This window comes from Myotis lucifugus, unplaced genomic scaffold, assembly GCF_000147115.1.
Source record: "Myotis lucifugus unplaced genomic scaffold, Myoluc2.0 scaffold_0, whole genome shotgun sequence".
Lineage (NCBI taxonomy): Eukaryota > Metazoa > Chordata > Mammalia > Chiroptera > Vespertilionidae > Myotis > Myotis lucifugus.
In genome coordinates, this window is record NW_005871048.1 from 25,884,134 (window position 1) to 25,899,139 (window position 15,006).

Genomic DNA, 15,006 nt, shown 5'->3' on the forward strand with positions numbered 1-15,006 from the left:
CTTCATATGTATTTCTGGACTCTTGAGTCAGTTTACTTATTTGAATCTTTTTGGTCAAAGATTCTAATAATTCTCCTAATGTAGGTTATAAATATGAAGCCACAGTAAAAATTTCTATTGTAGAATGATAACATAGTATTTCCTTCTTAAAAATTTAAGGTATAGTTATATTGAATTGTCAAAGAACTGAACCAAGCAAGTGAAATGTTCCTATAATTTTTTCCTCAAGTTTTATATGAGAATGTGGTTAATTTTTTTATCATTATATAAATGTGCATAGATAACAAATTCAAAAGATAGCATATCCACTGAAATTAGGCTCCTACACTTCCACAGAAACTGGGAGATACAGGAGCTATCTCCTTGGTGTTTGCATTTGAAAAAGATGGCTCCCAGGTTCTTGAGATAGTCCTGGCTTGGAAAGTTGACAAAAGGCCTATCTAGTCTTCCAAGGGATACATGTCAAAGAGATGGAAAAGTGCTTATAATTACAAGGTTCTCAGGTAAATGCTTTTAAAACAGGAATGGAGGGAAATCTTTGTTCTTATTTAAAGCAGAGAGAATTAAGTCTCTTATTTTTAATTTGTATTTGCCCTTACACTATATGTATATATATTTTGTAATATATTTTATTGATATTTTACAGAGAGGAAGGGAGAGGAATAGAGAGTTAGAAACATCGATGAGAGAAACATCGATCAGCTGCCTCCTGCACACCCCCTACTGGGGATGTGCCCACAAACAAGGTACATGCCCTTGACTGGAATCGAACCTGGGACCCTTCAGTCCGCAGGCCGTCGCTCTATCCACTGAGCCAAACCGGTTAGGGCTATATGTATATTTTTAATTTAAAAATTATACCCTTATATTCTATGTCACAGTTGATGAATATAATGTTTTGTTGTTGTTAATCTTCACCCAAGGATGTTTTTTCATTGATTTTTTTAGAGAGAGTGGAAGGGAGGAAGGGAGTGGGGGAGAGAAAGAGATATGAGAGAGACAAATCCATTGGTTGCCTTCTGCACTTGCCTCAATCAGGCCTGGAATCGAACCGGCAACCTAGGTACGTGCCCTTGGCCAAGAATCAAACCTGCAGCCTTTTGGTGCCTGGGCCAGCACTCCAACCACTGAGCAACACCAGCCAGGGTTATGAATATAATTTTTAAATTTAGCATGTATATGACTTAACCATCCTATAGTGTATGTTATAATCTATGTTATATATAAATATAAAATAGCTATATTGAACTTTAGTTAATTATATACTTAGATAATTTATATATTTATATATTACATGACAGTTTCTAACTCAAAGGAAATTATAAGTGAAAATAGGTTAATAAGTCACTTATATAAATTTCAGAGATGGTTATATTAAAACAAATTTTTAATAGTTTTAAAAAGATAACCTTTATTCATAATAGCATTTAGGTTCCCTCAAAACAAAACCAGCCACTGAACTCTGATGCTTTTATTGTAGACTGCTTCAATTTTATTTGCTAACCCATCTGTAGTCAATTTCCCTCCTAGTCAATAAGAAATCATATTTAGAAGTAAAACAGTGATTAAAATACTGTATTTGCATTCATAAATTGTTATGGAGGTCAAAACTCAGATGTTGGTATTAAAAAGAAAATATGACAAGGAATATAAGGATATAATTTTTAAATTAAAAATATTTTATTGTCCATATATTAAAACAAACCTTGAGCAGAACCACCTCCAGTGACCATTGATCTTTACAGCGCATAAAATAAGGGAGTAGCTGTATGTACTGTATGCTACATTTAGAATCAAGTCTATTTTTCATCAAATTCAATTATGTTTTTATTATACTCTAGAGAATAAACATAATAGTATAGGGTATATATATTTTTAAAAATAAAATACTGAATAATAACTATAGTTCAGAAGAGTGTAAATCATTTATGCACTCATTTATTGCCTTCTAACAGAATAGCTTTTAGAAAATTGTATGTCATGACGAATCAGTTATGCCACACTTACAATGCAGTAGTTGAATTACCTTTGGCATTTTTTTATTTGAACAGTTCTATTTATCTCTCAATGGTGTACATTGAATAAGTAATGTACATCTCCATGATACGGGTTTTCCCAATACTTTTTAAAGAAAAAAAATCATTAGTAATTCATTTTTAAATATGGTATTTTTATTTCCTCTTTAATTTTTAAAGTTGTATTTCTAACAGTCACCTTGAATTCTAAGTGTGAATTCCTTCCTTTCTTCTTAATGTCATCAGGTTTTATGAGCCACAGGGTCTATGCTTCCCCAAAGCAGTGATTCACCAGAATGGACCAGGGTGCCGGAAGGTCACTGAACCTTCACCTGCCCTTTAAGAGGCTGTCATTCTCTCAGATCGTTTTCACTTTTACATCCTTGGTTCTATTCAAGTCAGAGCTAGGTGGCTCTTAGGTCTGACCGTGGAAATCAGTGAGAGTGGATCATTTACTTTCAACACAGATCAAAATTGGGGAAAAGAGGCTAAGTAACTGACCAAAGAGGAATATATGAATGTTGTACCCACAGACTCAGTGAGTTCAGTAACTGAAAAGTGCAAACACAGTGAAATATTTTTTTAACCAAAGGACTTGTATGTATGCATAGAAACATAATCAATGGACATAGACACTAGGGGGGTAAGGGCATGAGGGGAAGGGGGACAATGGGGGGATAAGGACACATATGTAATACCTTAATAAAGAAAAAATTAATTAATTAAAAAACTGGAAAAAATATTTTTTTAAGCTGAATGGACCTTATTAGTTTAACAAGATATTGGGGTATAGAAGTTCTCTTGGGCTCACAAGTGACATAGGACAATTTTTCTCTTCTTAATGTGCAGTTGAACAGATAAAATTGTATCATTAAAAGTTTATGTTACCTTCTATTTTGTAATTATAGAGAATCTGTGTGAACCTCACAGGACATCAGTCTTGCTGGTCCTGGTACAAGATTACTTTTTTGTGTGTGTAAAGAAAAAACAAATGCTGCCATCAATAATATTTGTCTGAATCCAGGAGCTCTGTTGTGGGAGTGGGATGGGGGTGGTATTAACTTTTTGTGACAGAATATTGGATACATGGCTTCTATAAATTTAAACACGCTTATTCATAGAAGATACCTATTCCGTAGATTACACTTACTTCTCACATAATACTTCAATGTTTGTACTTATATATGAAAATTTTCTTTAGACTTTCCACATGATGGCATAAAGGTCTAAAAGTAACCAAAACAAATCTTCAAATATGCTATCAACTTTGGGTTTGTCATGGCATAACCACAAATCTGCCAGTGGACACACACACACATTAATATATTTTATGACCAAAGAAAATTATGTTAATGAGATATATCCACGCCGTACCTTGAAGCTGTAGTACATCCTTTTTCTTTGCTGTGGAGTATTCCATTCTACAGTTTTGTTGTTTCAAGTCTGGGGCTATTCTAAAAAATCTATTTTAATGTTTAAATTTCTCATGCTATAAAAATAATCTTTAATCTCTGCCATGATACTGCTACCCTGATTTTAAAAATAAAAATTTGAACTTTCCATGAAAGCACTCATATGTTTTCCAAAACGTTTACATAAATTTCTCATAATTTTTGCCAGTGAAACATATTTTTTCCTTTTAACTATTTTGTGACTGAATAATAAAGACTGTGTATTTTAAATCATGAAGTGTTTTATAAAAAGCTTAAGTTTCAAGATTTTATGTCTCTTCTCTTTTTCTGTTTCTCTCCTTATCCTCAACTGCACCAGCCTGATATTAATTGGCTCTTGTGCTAATGTTGTTTTTAAATATGTTTGTTTAATTGTAGGACATCTCAATCCTTTGGCAGTACGATGGTGCATATATACATACACACATATATACATGCACATATACATACACATATGTGTGAGCATAAATGTAGTTGTGAGCATAAAAAAATTCTTATTTTTTATTATCCAAATAAATACAGTTTTAAAGTGACATGGCAGTAAGATTAAATATTCAGCACTGAATTTTCAGGGGTCAGGGTATTCGCACTACAGTGATTCAATTAATTCTCTTAAAACATTAAGACCCTTGCATATAATCTCTTTTTACAAGGAGAAGCCTTTTCTTTACCTCCCACAGGTACATTTAGTGGCTTCCTCCTCTGCATTCCCTTAACACGTTATACACAACTCTTATCAAGTCTTACTGTATTATAGTTATTTATTTACATGTCTCTCTCACTAGACAGAATTCCTTTAGGGATGGGACCATGTCTTATTCGTGTTTTCCTCTCTAGATTACAGTGCCTAACACATACTCACCGTTTAGTTAATGTTTGTCAACTATGCCTTCATTCAGTAAGTAATTTTTATATTCAAGGAACCTAGGTGTGAACACTGAATGAGAACATTACCACAGGTCCCTTTTTAAAAAGCATACTGCATATTGCATTTAAAAATGTTTTATAAATTGATTACATACAGCCTCTCAGTAATGCATCCACTTGCACACATCATTAACTTGGATAATTCTGAGTCATTATAATTAAAGAACTTTGGGGTTCAAATTTATTAAGAAATGTTGAGACATGAAAAGGCATATAAAGTACTATAATAAACATCCATGCACCCACTATTCAGTTTAAGGACTAAAACATTACCAGTACTGCTAAAGCTCATTGTATACCTCTAACCAATCTCATTCCACTTCCATCCCCACCCTGGATTTGTTGATGTTGGTCATTCCAACACCTTGCCCTACACTTTTACCACCTATACTTGTAATCCTGAATACTGTGTAGCACTTATGTCATAGTTTCAATCTATTATATGGATAGTATCACAATGTGGTATTTCATTGGTACCATTTTCCCCTCGACATTTTATTTGTTAGATTCAGCCATGTTGATAACTGTATTTCTACTATTCTATGGTTCTATTCTGATGAATTAATATAATTCACCATTCTCCTGTTGATGGATATCTAGGATATTTTCAGTGGCTTAAATATTACAAATAATGTTAAAAAGATGCTTTAAAACATCTTTGTGTGAATGTCCTTGGCGCGAATTTGGAGATTTAAACTATTTAAGGAAGAGATTCTACTTCTGTTTTAGACTTTTTACATTTTTGGCCTAATGCTTGGGAACTAACAATAAACATGCTAATTAGATTTATATTTGTGTGGTTAATTTTTCATGACTAACCTTGCTTCTAAAGAAAACTTGAAGCAACTTACAGTTAAATAGAAAACACTTAAAATAAAGTCAAGTACCATGTTTTTCAGAAAACCTAGAGTAAAATCTGTATCCTCTAAGTCTAAGGTATGTAGACCTCCTCCCACCCAAGATTACTATCCCCATATTACTGTCATACATAAAAATATTACTACTGTATAAAAAATGTTACCTCTTAGATGTTGAAAATTAATTTTATAAAATTCTTTATTGTTTAAAGTATTACATATGTCTCCTTTTTCCCCCATTGACCTCTCCCCGGCCACTCCCACTTCCCAGCACATGCCCTCACCCCGCTACTGTCTGTGTCCATTGGTTATGCTCATATGCATGTATACAAGTAGTACTTTGGTTGATCTCTTACACCCCCCCCCCCCCACACCTTCCCTCTGAGGTTTGAAGGTCTGTTTGATGCTCCTCTGTCTCTGGATCTATTTTTGTTCATCAGTTTATGTTGTTCATTATATTCCACAAATGAGAGAGACATGTGATATTTATCTTTCTCCCGCTGGCTTATTTTGCTTAGCAAAATGCTCTCCAGGTCCATCCATGCTATTGCAAATGGTAAGAGTTCTTTCTTTTTTACCGCAGCGTAGTATTCATTTTGTAAGTGTACCACAGCTTTTTAATCCTCTCATCTGCTGATGGGCACTTAGGCTATTTCCAAATCTTAGCTATTGTAAATTGTGCTGCTATGAACATAGGGGTGCATATATCCTTTCTGATTGGTGTTTCTGGTTTCTTGGGATATAATCCTAGAAGTGGGATTACTGGGTCAAATGGGAGTTCCATTTTTAACTTTTTGAGGAAACTCCATACTGTTTTCCACAGTGGCTGCACCAGTGTGCATTCCCACCAGCAGTGCATGAGGATTCCTTTTTCTCCATATCCTCGCCAGCACATGTCATTTGTTGATTTGTTGATGATAGCCATTCTGACAGGTGTGAGATGGTACCTCATTATTGTTTTGATTTGCATCTCTCGGATGATTAGTGACTTTGAGCATGTTTTCATATGTCTCTTGGCCTTCTGTATGTCCTCTTTCAAAAAGTGTCTATTTAGGTCCTTTACCTATTTTTTGATTGGATTGTTTATCTTCCTTTTGTTAAGATGCATGAGTTCCCTATAAATTTTGAAGATTAGACCCTTATCGGATATAACATTGGCAAATATGTTCTCCCATGCAGTGGGCTTTCTTGTTGTTTTGTTGATGGTTTCTTTTGCTGTGCAGAAGCTTTTTATTTTGTTATAATCCCATTTGTTTATTTTCTCCTTAATTTCCATTGCCCTAGCAGCTGTATCAGTAAAGATATTGCTATGCCAAATGTCTGCTATTTTGCTGCCTATGGCTTCTTCTAAGATTTTTATAGTGTCCCGTCTTCCGTTTAAGTCCTTTATCCATTTTGAGTATATTTTTTTGTATGATGTAAGTTGGTGGTCTAGTTTCATTTTTTTTTGCATGTATCTGTCCAATTTTCCCAACACCATTTATTGAAGAGACATGCTAAAATCCTCAACAAAATTCTTGCAAATTGGATCCATTAGAAAGATCGTACGCTGTAACCGGTTTGGCTCAGTGGATAGAGTGTTGGCCTGCGGACTGAAAGGTCCCAGGTTCAATTCCGGTCAAGGGCATGTACCTTGGTTGAGGGCACATCCCCAGTAGGGGGTGTGCAGGAGGCAGCTGATCGATGTTTCTCTCTCATTGATGTTTCTAACTCTCTATCCCTCTCCCTTCCTCTCTGTAAAATATCAAAAATAAAATATATTTAAAAAAGAAAGTTTGTACACTATGACCAAGTGGGTTTTATTCTGGGGATGCAAGGATGGTATATTATCGGCAAATCAATGAACGTGATACATCACATAAACAAATTGAGAGAAAAAAATCACATAATCATATCAATTGATGCAGAAAAAGCATTTGACAAAATCCAACACCTTTTCTTGATAAAAACTCTCAGCAAAGTGGGAATCGAGGGATCATACCTCAACATAATAAAAGCCTATATAACACACCTACAGCCAACATCATACTCAATGAGCAAAAATTAAAACCATTTCCCCTAAGAACAGGATTAAGACATGGATGCCCATTTTCACCATTTCTGTTTGACATAGTACTAGAAGTACTAACCATAGTGATCAGACAAGAAGAAGAAATAAAAGGCATCCAAATTGGAAAAGAAGAAGTAAAACTGTCATTGTTCGCAGATGACATGATATTGTACATAGAAAACCCCAAAGACTCCATCAAAAAGCTACTCGACTTAGTAAATGCATTTGACAATGTAGCAGGATACAAAATGAACACCCAGAAATCTATAGCCTTTTTATACACCAATACTGAACTCACTGAAAGAGAAACTAAATAAACAATCCCATTTACCATTACAACAAAAAAATTAAGATACCTAGGTATAAACTTAACTAAGGAGGTAAAAGACCTGTACTCAGAAAGCTACAGGACATTGAAAACAGAGATAGAAGACATAAACAAATGGAAGAATATACCGTGTTCATGCATTGGTAGACTCAACATCATTAAAATGTTCATACTACCCAAAGCAATCTATAGATTCAATGCAATCCCCATTAAAATACCAATGGTAATTTCACAGACCTAGAAAAAACTCAAAAATTCATACAGAATAAAAAAATAAAGATCCCGAATAGCTGCAGCAATCATGAGAAAGAAGAACAAAGTTGGAGTGATCTCAATACCAGATACCAAGCTATATTACAAATACACTGTTCTCAAAACTGCTTGGTTTGGGCACAGACATATAGATCAATGGAACAGAACAGAGAACTCAGAAATCGACCCAAGCCACTATGCTCAATTAATTTTTAATTTAATTTTTACCTCAATTAAGGAAGATAAATTGTCAGACTACATACAAAACATTCATTTTAAATTTTGAAAATATTTCTTTTGTATAATAATCAGGCAATAAATCTTTAGACTTCAAACAATTGCACTTTGAAAATAAGACCGTGGTGAATGGCAGAATGACAAGATGTTTAGCCAACTAAAAAAAAAAAAAAAAAAATCAGGTGCAGATGAATTCTGACATTTTAAAATTTGTGACAAAATACTTTTAAAAGACAGCTCAACTGTCTTAGTTTCTATCAATGAGGGAGGTCCTCTGAAATGCAACTGCTCGGTCTCTTTATCAGTGCTTGGACAAATCACTAAAATGTCTAGCCCTCTATAGGCTTTACTGTGTTTATAAATTGTAGTTACTGGCCTCTACCCAGAGTCAGAGGTTAGAGATTAGCCCAAGAGCTGAGTCCTTATTGAAACAGATTTAGGTAGACTAACCACTGAGCCTTTCCAATTCACATTGCTGTAATCTATTGGATTTCATTGAATGTGACACATGAGGATGCTATAATAAAGACTTTGATAAAGGGTTTCTAGAGTCAAGGTGCATGTTTAGGGCATTGTGTTTCTTAGTCCATAGAAGTTGTTATGAAAGTTAAGAAAATATATTCCGATCTCAAGTCAGACTTAGAACTGGCATCCCTGAATAAGGCTGTTTCATGAGGAAATTGAGTACCCTGTGGTCAAAGGAAGTGCTGTTTTTCTTGTAAGTTCTTTGTTTTCATGAAAAGGCTCTCTGGATCACAGAGTGTATTTGTTTCAAGATAATTCAATTTAAATTCACTCATGCTCAGAAGTCTCCTGAAAAGCCTTCCTTCAAGTTTTATAGTGAATGTTTTATAGGCAACACATACCTGATGAATTTTGAAAAGTCATTCATATGCCATCAATTTTAATAATCAGAGCTGGGTTTCCAAAGCCTACATGGTTCTGTCATATGGCATCTGTAATTAATAACAATGCTATTTTAAAAACAGTAAGAATATTTTAAGAACAAATCTTTCTTAACACTATTAAGAGGCAAATGCTTAGCTGTAAATTATGGGTTGAGGAGATTCAGCTTCAAATGAATTTTCCTTTTTTTTTTTAAGCTTTCTTGCAGTTTAGATATGCTGCCATCAGGTGGTAGTAATATGTCACATCCATGTGGCTCCACAGATGACATTCTGCTTAAGGTCACCAGTTTAACCCACAAAGATTTATAATCATGAATGTACAGATTTTTATATAAAAAATAAAATAACATAGTATATCTATTTCATATCAGAGCTAAGGATACTTTGAATGAAACTTTAAAAACTGGTATATATTGGAAGCTTCAATTGGATACATTTTCTCTGTTCCTAGTTTGTTTATTTAATGAAGATTTAGAAAACAGAAAAATAAAATTAAAAGCACCAAATTTTATAATTCAAAGATAATTGCTTTAACCTGTTGTTTCATTTCCTTGTAGTCTTTTTTAATTTGCAATTTTCAGTATGTTTGTGTTTTTTGGAGTAGAGGTCAATGGCAGGAAGAGGTACTTAGCTATCGTAAGAGTGTATATACAGCATATATATTTTTCAACTTTTAAAATGACAAGCTCATGGCTTCTGCTTTGTGACCTCTTAATATTCCATTTATTGAAGTTTTTCATAATTTTATATAGTCATTGCCTATTAGTAGACAATGTACATTTCTGGTCTTCAGCCATCAAGAGTATTTTGTCTCTGCCTTTTATCCACTGCCTATCAAGAAGACCATTATTTCATTGTATCTATACTTCATATTTATTTTAACACAAAAGAATTTCTAATTTATCTCTGAGCAGCTAAATATCTAGTATTTCCTCTATTGCATTTGAAATGAAACTTCCAGAAAATTTGAACTTTCAGTTTCAATTATGATTGAAAATATATAGTCTCTTTGTTATTATTTTCATATCATATGAATGTTTTATAATTTTATAAATTGTATGCAGTCAGGTACCACATATAAACGTTTCAGGGCCTGTGATATTATGAGATGAAGCTATTACCTACTTTCTACCAAAATAATTTTTTCTTTTCTTTTTTATAGCATAGAACATTGCATTAAAGAAATACAGTCCGAAGTCAACAAACAATGTCCAGATGTGCAGTTGCAGACAACAACTGACTGTTTTGAATGGTTAAATAACTATAATTATAATTCATCCAAGTCACCTTCTATTCCCCATGGAGATTTGATAAAATTTCTCAAAACACTGGTAAAAGATAATATATATATCTTTGCTTTATAGTGGAGTGGGATGGGTGAACAAGGAATACAATTTATTCAATTTCTATTTGTAAATAATATTTATTTTAGTGACCATATTAGGTTGGCATTTCTAGGGGTTGGGGCTTATGTTTTGTTTTGTTATTGTATCCCCAATGTAATCCAGTGAACTATTTGGGTTTTTTTCTATGATTTTTATCAATAAAATGAAGTTTTATATAAGTGGAGATTAAACATAACTCTTGGTTGATTTATAATGTAACATATACCACAAAGTATATATCTACCACAATTGTTTACCAGAAAAGTTTATATTTATTACATTTTGTGTTCCTTCAATACCATTTTCTCTGAGCTCATTATTAAGCATAATCAGATCACAATTGATTACATCTATTAAGTAGCCTTGTCTTATCATTCCCTTCATCCTTAACCTGCAGGTATGCCCAGTTATTTTCAATCAAGGCAGCAATTCAAATGAAGCCACTGTTAATTGGTAGAGAATTATTACATTGGTAATTTCTTGATACTGACAACCCTCTATGTTAAATAAGATTTTGTAGTCTTCAATAAAAACATTTATTTTATGACTCCTGTATCCACAAAGGTGGTTAGCTTGCAAAAACTATTTCCCAAGAAACAGCACAAGTGTTAGAAAGCAGTATTTCCATAGCTATGGTTTTGATTTAATTTAGGGAAAAAAGGGGGCACCGTTTTTGTCTAAACATCAAACATTGACTAAGGCAGATGTGGAAAATATCTTGAGGTTGTAGATGGCTTAGGATGATAGAATCAGATGAAAATAGTTTTTGGCTGTTGTTATTATTGCAGATGTCTCTTTAATGTTTAACAAGTAATAAATGAAAGAGAAAGGAAGACTATGTGCCCCGAAGCCTTATTCTTTTAAGAAAATCCTCTCACCCATTATCTCTCGAAGGTGGAGCCTTGAAGAATAAATATGGATATAGTTATTCCTTTAATTTCTATTAAGAGGCATGTGTATTGAATTTCATTAATATTGATGTAATAATGCTTTCTCATTTAATTAAAAGCAAAAGCTTTTAATTATCTTTTAATCTGTCACACATAAGTCATTCTGTATTCACTGCAGGGCAAAGGCTGCCTTAGTTTTGCTCAAATTCATTAGACTGATAGACTTATTTGAGATCTAGGTTTTTTTCACATAATTGATCATGTTATTTTGAGGAAAGAGCACATTATTAAAACAGATCCAGATTAAAATGACCTTATTATCAAGTTTTTACATGATAAAGTTGTCAATCATTTGTCCAGCATTTTTCATACAAATATTTTTTTCATAGAAAATTTTCTATTTATTACTTATCTAGCTGTTTAAATAAGAAACAGAGGTCCTCATTATAGCAATTATCCTGAAGTTATTTTCAAAATGTAAGCAATCATACTAAATACATATTTTAAACCTCTGTAATCTATTATACTTGATCAAATATTTACAGTTATTGACCACCCTCTATTTTAAATGAGAAGCCCAAGATTGCAGCACTAATATGATTCACTTGCTTTATAGAATTTACTAAAATGCTGATGTCCTGGACTCTAAGGACATTTCTTTTCCATAAGTATCAAAAGAACTCAATCCATGGAGAAGAAAGAGAAGGTGCCGAAAGGCCAATACACTTTATGGCTCCATAGAGTGTAGCAGGTTGAACGGGGGACAAGGAGAACAAAGCTGGGGATTCATGCTGGATTCTACACTTTATTGTATGTGATGTTTAGAAAGTCACTTAACATGCACTTCAGTGTCCTTATCTGTAGATTGGGATTTTAAATATCTATGCTACATTTCCATAATGAATAAGATAGAGACTGTATAGAAGAGTGCTTTTAAAATGTTTGTTTTTATTGATTTCGGGAAGAAGAAGGGAGAGAGGGAGAGAGATAGAAACATCAATGATGAGAGAGAGTCATCGGTTTGCTTCTTCCTGCACACCCACTACGGGGAATTGAAGCCAGCAACCCGGGCATGTACCCTGACCAGGAATCCAACTGTGACCTCCTGGTTCAAGGGTCAACACTCAACTACTGAGCAACACTGGCCAGACGAAAAAGTGCTTTTTATATAATACAATACAATATTAAATCAGACATTACAGTGCTTAGAATGACTGAAAGCACATTCCTGGAATTTGTCCAGGAGTTGTAATCTGTGGTATCTTTGTCAATAAAATTTTCAAAAACTTCCTGATTTTATGCCATTTGAACCTTGCTTCCATTTTTCTTGCTATCGGCTTGTTGCTACCTAGAGAATATAAGCTAATTTCAGTATTAACTGAAATACACATAATTAGGGAAGTCATTATGTAAAGGGAATGTGTACATGTAAAATTTAAAGTCCAGAAAGAAAGTAATTTTTTTGTCCCTTTACTTTTCATAATTACACCTACCATTGTTTTCTCTCAGCATGAAAAATATAATGAAATTCTCTCATAGCATCTTTTGGGGAATGATTCTGAGAGTATTGTTTCCCTATTTTGACTTAGTTATTTCTTTGGAGAGAATTGAAGTTTTCTCAGATTAATTTCCAAAGTAAAATCTTTCTTGACATGGCTCTCACAAAGGAATTTAAATGAAAGTTAAAGTCTTCAAATGTGTTAAATTTTATTTCTCAGGATGGCAGCTATTAGTAACCCCTGGGCACATACTATATTTAAGGTCTCCATTTTTATGTTCATTTGGAGTTTTATAATAAGTATACTCATTCAGGCATGAAAATTACCCACCAGCAACTAATTAGGGTGTGATCTTGAGCTTATTTTAGGAATACACTTCAATTGATATTTTATTATAGGTTTTTCTTTAGAATTTTTGAGCTGCAGTTTTTATACTGCCTACATTATATCAGTGGCGGATAACAATGAAGGCTAAAATCTATATGTCTAGAAATCTAATTGAAAATATAGTTCATCCTCTGGGCTTTGCAAATTTAAACAATTCATAAAGCTAACACTCTAAAATGTCTGACCTGATTAAATGTCAAATGCAAAAATAAAAAAAAAGCCCACCTTGAAGAGCATCAGAGTATTAATTCTAATTTGAAATGAATTATCAAATTTTATATGACTGTAGAAATCTTTTTTCCTGCTACTCCTTTAATTAATCACATTTCTAACGTTATAATTTCCTTCCATTAGCAAGATTTGTTGAAGAATGAACAAAATCAAGAAGAAATGATACTGGATTTACTTTGGGACCTCTCCTGTCAGAGCAGCATTTCATTTCCATCAACTTTAAGTTGGACATCTTTCCACTTCCTCTCTAGGACTTCTCTTCATTCTGTTGAAGATCATTCCTCTATGGATGTAAAGTCTATATGGGATGATATCAGATTACATCTTCGACGCTTCTTAGTGGGCAAATTACAAAGCCATAATGAAATAAACAATTTGCAGCAGAAAATTCTGTTGAAAAATCAGTGCATACAACAACTCTTGTTTCTTTATCCAGAATCAGAAGTTATAGTCAAGTATCAAAATATACAGAATAAACTTCTGCAGAACTGCTTTCCTTCTTATAGCAGGGAATCAAATTTAGACGTAATGGTTCATGGATACCAAAGTACAATGCTTAGGTTATACTCAATGATAGAAGAGGATTTTAACACACTGCATGAAATTTTAGCTCCATCCTCAACAGTGAAATTCATTAAAGAAACCTACCTGGATACTGTTACAGAAGAAATGTCAAAATTTCTTGCAAATTTTTGTGAGCTGCAGTTCAAAGAAAGTGCTGCCCGAGTGACTAAAACAAGCAAGAGTTCCAGCAGGCATAGAGGAGCAGTGCATGCTTTGGGTTAGTGATTTTTAAAATTTCTGTTTGTCTTAACTTAAGGCTTTTGATATCTTTAATTTTCTAACATTTTTCTATTTAGTTAAACCTAATTGAAAACTTGAAAATAAATAAGAAAATAAATATTAGGAAATTTATTTACACATTTTTCATATGCATTTCCTTTTCTGTAAGTATAGTAATAGAAGTGTTTTCTTTCCTGTTATTTAAATTATTAAAACTAATGGAAATGTAAGACAAAAATATTGCCAATAGGAACTTTGGTTTTTTGATTGCATAAATTTTTCAATGAAACTGTGTGTATGTGTGTATATATACAGTGCATATACATATAAACACACAGATATATCTATATAATGGAAAAGTATTATTTTTAATCCATTGTATCTTCCAAAGCCAAAGTATTATTAGGTAAAAAGAATTATTGAAAATTTGTTGAAATTGGCATTATTTAGAACTGGAGGTTTAAGATTATAATATTTCAGTCGGTCAATTCCAATAAAGAGCTATTATGAAATACTAATTATAAAATTATATATAATTGGTTACAGAGGCATAGCAATTTAACTACAGCTGATTTTAAAAGTTCCTTTAATATTGTTATAAAATATATACAAATAAAAGATGATTTGAAAATCCCTAATTTTATTCAAAATAGAGACAAAGGAAAGAAACTATTGTGATGCAATTAATTCTTTCCTGTCATCATTTAAATATCCCACCAGTGGAGAAAAATCAAGGTAAAAAACATAATTATTTTGAAAATTATGATTAGACATGCTTTTACATAAAACACAGGTATATTTCTAAA

At 32.9% G+C, this 15,006-nt stretch overlaps 1 protein-coding gene across 1 annotated transcript in view; it reads left to right on the forward strand.

Moving 5' to 3' along the window:
* Positions 1-14,499, forward strand: part of KIAA0825 (KIAA0825 ortholog) — a 59,424-nt gene extending 44,925 nt beyond the window's left edge. The window contains exons 4-5 of the mRNA XM_023749961.1: positions 10,188-10,356; positions 13,541-14,499. Coding sequence (XP_023605729.1) covers positions 10,188-10,356; positions 13,541-14,203 — 832 coding nt within the window. The 3' untranslated portion in view covers positions 14,204-14,499. The remainder of the gene's footprint in view (positions 1-10,187; positions 10,357-13,540) is intronic.
* Positions 14,500-15,006: the final 507 nt, after the last annotated feature.